Raw genomic sequence first — 7,815 nt, 5'->3', positions numbered from 1 at the left:
TTACCCGACATTTCCCATCGTCTTCAGCAGGAACAGTCCCGTGCCGTAGTTCTTTACAAATATGACAATCTCACAGAGTAGGAACAGAGTTACACCGATCAGGAAGGACTGTATCGCAAAGCCTGAAGACAAGAAGGAAATATTACAGTTACATAATATTACTGGAAATATGAGACTTTCACGCTATTCCACGTGTAGTCTTATAACCATGCTGATTTCATAATAGTAACAGTAATAATAATAATAATTCTAAGAATTTAAAGAAAGAATTTAATTAAAGAATTTTCTCTCGCAATATTTCGCAACAGATAGTCATACTAGAAATGTTTTTACAAATAGCAACTTCATCTGTTTTCTGTTCTCCGTTTACAAGGGTGTAAAGTAACGGAAAGGGAATAAACTATAGGTGATGAGTCAGACTTACCCCATGTACCGTACGCCACCTGGTAGCCATTTACTCTCAAACTCGCCGCCTGTAATGTGTGACAGAGGTCGAACATAATCGAATAGATCATTTAAATTTAACAAAATGGAGTTCAAGTCGATCACTGACATGTTATGACCGTTCACATCGCATGCGGCTTGAAACATGCACGTTTAAAAATCACATGTCATCTATTTAATCACTTTTAAAATAAACTTCAATCAAATTATCTATCGTACATAAATTATTTATTAACACAGTAAATAAATGCTACGTTACTACGGAACCCTCGCCTGGCTCCTTGTCTAGATAATTTCACGGAGCAACAGAGACAGCGATGTTTGAACGTGTCCCAGAGTTAAAACAAATCTTTTCGCGCCAAAATGGAGAACGCCGCGCGCGCATGCTTACCATGAAGGAGACGTTGTTTAGCTTGGCTAGGTGATTGTAGCGCCCCCTGTAGAGCTGGAGCAGGTCGTTGCGATAGGAAGCAAGGAAATGCAACATCATGAGGAATGTAATGCAGATAGCTATCGAGTTACCAACCATGAGACACACTGCAACAAGAAGCACGTGCGTGAGAGATTAGAACTCAGCGTTGACAGATAGATCGCACATACTATGGAATAGATAGATAGACATACATGTATAATGTTTATATGTTATACATGATATCATTGTGTATCCACATACATGTATAATGTTCTCGGTGTTCAATGGTTTCTATCGTGGAATTTTTCACATTTTCAAACCCTCATATTTCGGAATTTACAAAATTAAATCATAAAATAATCACGTTTGCAGCATCGCTCTTCTTTTGTAGCGCCAATGTAGTTCAAGAGTAGAGAAAACTATGTAGGATCACGTAGGATTGCGTTAGATTTATTAAACACGATAAATCTTTATTATCGTCTGCATCGTCTGCATCGTGACCTGCGTCGCAGATGTATAGTGCTGCCCTCTACACGCCGAAAAAAAAACATTTCACGCCACAAGCACGTAATAACGCCCACTCTGACGATGACCAATGTAGGTTGGAATAAACATGATATCAAGAGCATATTAAGAAGGCTTCTTTATACGCCTTCTTTATACGAAAGCCTTCTTATACGAAAGCCTTATACGAAAGTCGTATAAGAAAGCCTTCTGTATACGCTCTTTATGATATATATTCATGCAAGTCATAATGCCTGACTATTTATCTGTGATGTGTAACGCCTGTTGAACTAATATCATATATATGACTACAAAACGTTATGCATATTTTCGGTAGTACTACGCCGATAATAACGGGAGCAGGTAAAATGATCGGCATTTATCAAAAATATTAGTAGATTAATAATGATATATTATTTTAACAATATACAATTAAATATTGATTTATTGATATTCCGTCTGTATGTCTACGATGATGCAGAATATCTGCATTTTATGCGAAACTTGAGAACGTAATTTTCTCTCGAGGAATGGGAGGCGGTTTCAACTTGGCATGCAGCATGACGCCGCACGCACTCACAATGCGCGAGTTATGAAATGTTACTTAAAACAGTTTACAGTTTGTGATCGCGATGGCGAGCTGCGATGCAAAGCTAACATACCACTCGAATAGAATTAATGACACTTTGTGTTCGTATGGATCTGTTTTATATACATTGATATCATAACATGTATTACGTTTAGTAGTAGTTGTTTACCGGACGTAGACAACTTTTAACAAAAACACGTAGACGAAGATGAATCGGAGAAACACAATACAACTGTTGACGTCGAAATTTTATGCAAAACTGTACGATTCTATAATACATGCAGTAATTGATTTCGCTTACTAATATATTCCTATTATATTACACATTCGAACTAGTTCTTTCATGCAGTGTTAATACAGTTGTCTCACATGAGTGAGACGGCAAAATATCTAACGTATTTAATCTAAAGCACAATCTCTAATTTCTAAAAAAAACAAGTCGTATACACACTTATAATTGTTTATTAATGTAACAATTTGGTAATTTAACAATCGTTTAGCTATATATTTATAATGACATTAAGGAAAAAAGAGTACTTGAGAATACTTATGTAATATATATATATATATTTATATATCGTTTTCTTGATAACGTTCTTTGGAGAACAGCCAAACAGCCCAACTTGGGCAAATTCTAATTTGAATAAGTGATGAATGCATATTAAAAACGATTCACAGTTCTAGGTCTTAATTAAGTAACGGTTATAATTAATGGTAACAATGGTATCTAGCAATCTACTTCACAATTAGGCCAACAAACTGACTCGATTTAATTCTTAAAAGAACCTCTCACTAAATGAGATATGATGTCGATATTAGATTATTGTCGATACAGACTCTACGGAACTCCACGATGGTACTTCATATACTGTACATGTAATCTTAGACAGCAAAATACACTAAGTAAACACATAGCAATGAGCAAATAATTTCGAACATATATATCACCAGCGTTGGCCCAACGTCAGCATGTTATCTGGGATGATACACCCTCGTATATGCATACCGTGGTGTAATGCTCACATTCTCATAATCCACATGAACATTTCTATACGATAGAAATATGCATGGCGTGATTGTTTTCGTCTAGCTAACCAAGAAATACTTCAAAATATTTCTAGCTAGGCTGCAAATGCATGAATACATTTTCGCACGCGTGGACGCACGTAGCGCCATCTGGTGCATCGTCACCTACTACGATCTCCAAACCGCCATTGTGACGTCATATGGCGCGTAGCTTCGATGACGTCACCGCCTAGGTTCGGAGATGGGTCTCGCTATACAGGAGTCATCGCGATGGTAGCGGGACTGGCGGGGAAACCCAGCACACTGTTCATCGCTTCCTCCATGGCGCATCGGTAGCGCAACTCCCCCAGGTGGCGCTTGCGTAGCGCGACGAGGTTGGGATTTCGGTGCAGCGTGAGTGCGAGAAACCAGCGTATGCGCGCGCGCTTGCCTCGCTTCTGCCGATCGGTCGCAGGCGAGAAAACTGAAGTTAGACATAGACGTTCAATATGACTCAAGGTTGTCGCCACCTCTATACTATACGGTCGACCCTCTCACCCCCCCACACACACACACTCACACATACGACAGTACAGTGTCTGTCGCTACTCATTAAAGTTCATATGATCTGGTAAAGAAAACTAATAAACACGTAAATAAACACGCAAGCACGCAGACGCCACGACGCACGCACCCCCCCGGCGCAACACGGTTACAAGGCACGCACGCGACGCGACGCACACGGTTACAAGCAGCACGCACCAAGCACACGGTCATCAAGCACGCACGCACGCGTAATACATGGCAAGCACGGCACACGGGGCATCAAGCACCGCACGCACGCACATACGGCACGCACGCACACGGTTATAAGCATAGGCACCGCACGCACGCACACGTCATCGAAGGCAACGCACGCACCTCGGTTATCAAGCACGCGCACGCACACTGTCACAAGCACGACGTCGGTTATCACACGCACGCGACGCACACGGCATCAAGCACTCCGCCTACGCACGCACGGACGGTCATCAGCACCACGCGAACGCGCACACCCATCAAGCACCACGCCCCCCGCGTCGATCAAGCACGCACGCACGACACGGTCAATGCAAGCACCACCGGGTCATCAACCACGCACGCACGCACGCGTCATCAAGCACGCACGCACGCAGGTCATCAAGGCACGCACGCACGCATGGTCATCAAGGCACCGCACGCACTACGCGTCATTCAAGCACGCACGCACACGGTCAGTCAACACGCAACGGCACGCACACATCGTCGATTCAAGCACGCACGCACGCCCACGGTCCATGCAAGGCACGCCACGCACGCACACCGTCATCAAGCCACCACGCGCGTCATCAAAGCAGCCACGCACGCACGCACACGTCATCAAATGCACGCACCCCGGTCATCAAGCACGCACGCACGCACGCGGTCATCAAGCACGCACCGCACCGCATCAAGCACGCACGCATCGCGGTCATCAAGCACGCACGCACACGGTAATTAAGCACGCACGCACACGTTTATCAAGCACGCCAGCACTCGGTCATCAACCGGCAGCACGCACTCGTCATCAAGCACGCACGCACGCACGCGGTCATCAAGCACGCACCCGCACGGTATCAACCACGCCCACGCAACGCGTCATTCAAGCACGCACGCGACACGTCATTCAAGCACGCACGCAACACGTGGTCATCAAGCACGCACGACGCACACGGTCATCAAGCACGCACGCACGCCACAACAGTCATCAAGCAGCACGGCACGCCACACGTCATCAGAGCCGCACGCGGTCATCAAGCACGCACGCACGACACGTCATCAAGCACGCACGCGTCAGTCAAAGCACGCGACGCACGGCACGCGGCATCAAGCACCACGCACAGCGGTTCATCAAGACACGCACGCAGCGGCGCATCAAGCACGCCACGCACACGGTCAGATCAAGACGCAACGCACGGCGGCTCATCAAGCCACGCACGCTCATTCAAGCACGCACGCCACACGGCTGCATCAAGCACGCTGACTGCGCGCACGGTCATTCAAGCACTAGACACGCTCACGCACACGGTGTCATCAAGCAACGCACGCGGTTCATCAAGGCACCACGCACGCATACGCTCGGTCATCAAGCACGCACGCACACGCACCACGGTCATCTAAGCACGCACACGCGTCATTCAAGCACGCACGCACACGAGCATCATAGCACGCACGCACGCGGTCATCAAAGCGACGGCAACGCTACCGCGATTCGATAAGCACGCACGCACACGGTTCCATCAACGCGACGCACGCACGCGTCATTCAAGCACGCACCGCACCACGTTCATCAAGCACCGGCAGCCGTCACGCACGACGGTCATCACAGCACGGCACGCACACGCGTCAATTCAAGCACGCAACGCGGTTCATCAAGCACGCACGCACGCGGGTAATCATCAAGCACGGCGACGCACACAGGTTATCAAGCAACGCACGCACGCGAGTCAGCAACACGCACGACACGCACTCGGTTCATCAAGCACGCACGGCACTCGGATTATCAAAGCACGGCACCACGCGGCATTTCAAGCACGCAGGACGACTCGTTTCAATCAAGCACGCACGCACTCTCGGTATCATAGCATCGTCGCAACCGCGTCTCAAGCATACGCACGCACGCACCTTCGTTCTCAAAGCACGCACGCACTCGCGTTTTATCAAGCACGCACGAACAACGCGTTATTTTCAAGCACGCCGCACTTTCGTCATTCAAGCACCCACGCACTTTCGGGCATTGCAAGCACGCACGCACGGCCGGGCATTCAAAGCACCGCACGCCACGCACGCCGTTTCAGCAAAGCACCGCACGCACNGTGTGTGTGTGTGTGTGTGTGTGTGTGTGTGTGTGTGTGTGTGTGTGTGTGTGTGTGTGTGTGTGTGTGTGTGTGTGTGTGTGTGTGTGTGTGTGTGTGTGTGTGTGTGTGAACGCGCGCGTGTGTGTGCATGTAGATAGATACTAATGATATATAAGTGATATAAATGATTCTATGATACATATATAATATGCGCTGCACGTCATAACTCATCAACATCAACGCCTTAAACACATGCAGGACATATTTTCCGGGAATGCACGTGACCAGGTTGCATAAATTAATGCGATCGAGGCAGATATAAGGTATCATATAGACTCACAAGTACGTTGCATAAATTAATGCGATCGAGGCAGATATAAGGTATCATATAGACTCACAAGTACGTTGCATAAATTAATGCGATCGAGGCAGATATAAGGTATCATAGACTCACGGATATGAAGCTCATCACAATGCAAAAGGTGTTCCAGGGAAGACGATGCGTGTACCTGCAGGAACGCGGCGACAGCAAGGTGTCAGAGATTAGCCGTATAGCCGCGGGCCACGCATTATACATGCACACGTTATTCTCTCATATCCTCCCCTCCGCCGACCCCCACCCCCACCCACTCACCCCACCCACTCACATCCCGTATAGGGTATCACAACGATACGCACCGACCTCGTCGTGGTATTTGATTCGTGTTAGTGCAGGAGATTTAAAAGTATAGAGGGTTTGAACATATCATGGTTGGATCACGATATTGGTCCGCCGGCGCACTAGCCAATAGAGACGATGTTATCGCGATAGTTAATCGACGTTCTGACGTCAGCAATGATGTCACTGTGATGTCACTATGATGTCACCCATGCAGGGCATTCGATTTTACTTATCTTCTTGCAGGTCATCAAATTATTAAGTCGCATCGTGCAAGCAATATATATATATATATATATATATACTATTCGTTGTACATAGTGTTGATCTATTGATACTTACATCGGCTCGCTTGGAGGGGCAGGAGGGTTGTATAATACAGACAGGTTCGTTTCTCCTACCAGCACCTGCCTTAGCAGTTTTATCCTGCATGCAAAATACAACTCCGCCCTTCAATTGATCATCTGGGAGCTAAGCGTTATTTTAATACTACGAGTTTATCGATACTGCAATGAAAACTACATTATTCTAACACTTGTTGCCACCACACACGTGAATACATGTACGGGAATACCTGTTTTTTTTTAATTAAAAGTAACAATGGAAAAACGAGGGAAATCACGTCAAACATCAATTGAGAATATTCATTTGAACGTTAACTTTTAAATCGTCTACCAACCCGTCTGCTAACTGTTCGATCGTCGCATTTCCGGGCAGGAGTTCCTGTATTTTCCCGCCACTTGCTTCATCGACTAGTGATATGACGTCAGTTGCGTCATTTATCGTTACGTTGTCGAATCGACTTATCGCTAAACTAGAGAATAACAGGAAAAATATTCATCAGAATACAATTTAGTATTACATATATAATCAATATATTATATACGTATATATGTATATATATATATATATATATATATATATATATATATATATANCTCTCCCCCTCTCTCCCTCTCTCTCCGTCTTCTTAGCATAACTATATACGAATATACAATTTGAATATATAGTATATTCCCTTCAGTATACTAATAGGTAATAGGTACGCTAGCAACGTCACAGGTGAATGAGATGTACGGCCTTGTTATCATACCTGTTGTCCAGGGATAAGGTTTCCCCGTCCTCCTGTAGAAACGCATATCTTGCGAGAAGGAGCTGCATGACCACCAGGCCTAATGCTACTGCAGCCGGAATTCTAAAATACAAAACCAGGCGATGCCTTAACATTAATGATCCTATATATATATATGTGCGTGTGTGTGCGTGCGTGCGTGCGTGCGTGTGTGTGTGTGCGTGCGTGTGTGTGTGCGTGCGTGTGTGTGTGCGTGCGTGCGCGTGCGTGCGTGCG

The 7,815-nt window shown here is 45.9% G+C and overlaps 1 protein-coding gene and 1 long non-coding RNA gene across 2 annotated transcripts; both read right to left on the bottom strand.

The window, feature by feature from the left end:
- LOC106814588 lies at positions 1–5,749 on the bottom strand. Its single transcript, XM_014818930.1, has 5 exons — positions 5,740–5,749; positions 3,280–3,438; positions 836–981; positions 425–473; positions 1–122 (listed from the first exon to the last, which is right to left on the bottom strand). The coding sequence occupies exons 1-5, from the start codon at positions 5,747–5,749 to the stop codon at positions 1–3; spliced, it is 486 nt and encodes a 161-aa protein (XP_014674416.1).
- A 514-nt stretch (positions 5,750–6,263) lies between these two features.
- On the bottom strand, positions 6,264–7,260 carry LOC106814596. The gene is made up of 3 exons (XR_001394628.1): positions 7,147–7,260; positions 6,810–6,893; positions 6,264–6,318 (listed from the first exon to the last, which is right to left on the bottom strand). It is a non-coding gene; the product is annotated as an uncharacterized LOC106814596 (long non-coding RNA).
- Between the last annotated feature and the right edge of the window lie 555 nt (positions 7,261–7,815).

This window comes from Priapulus caudatus, unplaced genomic scaffold (genome assembly GCF_000485595.1).
Source record: "Priapulus caudatus unplaced genomic scaffold, Priapulus_caudatus-5.0.1 Scaffold948, whole genome shotgun sequence".
Classification (NCBI taxonomy): Eukaryota; Metazoa; Priapulida; class Priapulimorpha; order Priapulimorphida; family Priapulidae; genus Priapulus; species Priapulus caudatus.
Note: the sequence above shows the minus strand (reverse complement) of the source record. Positions and strands in the feature narration are given on the sequence as shown.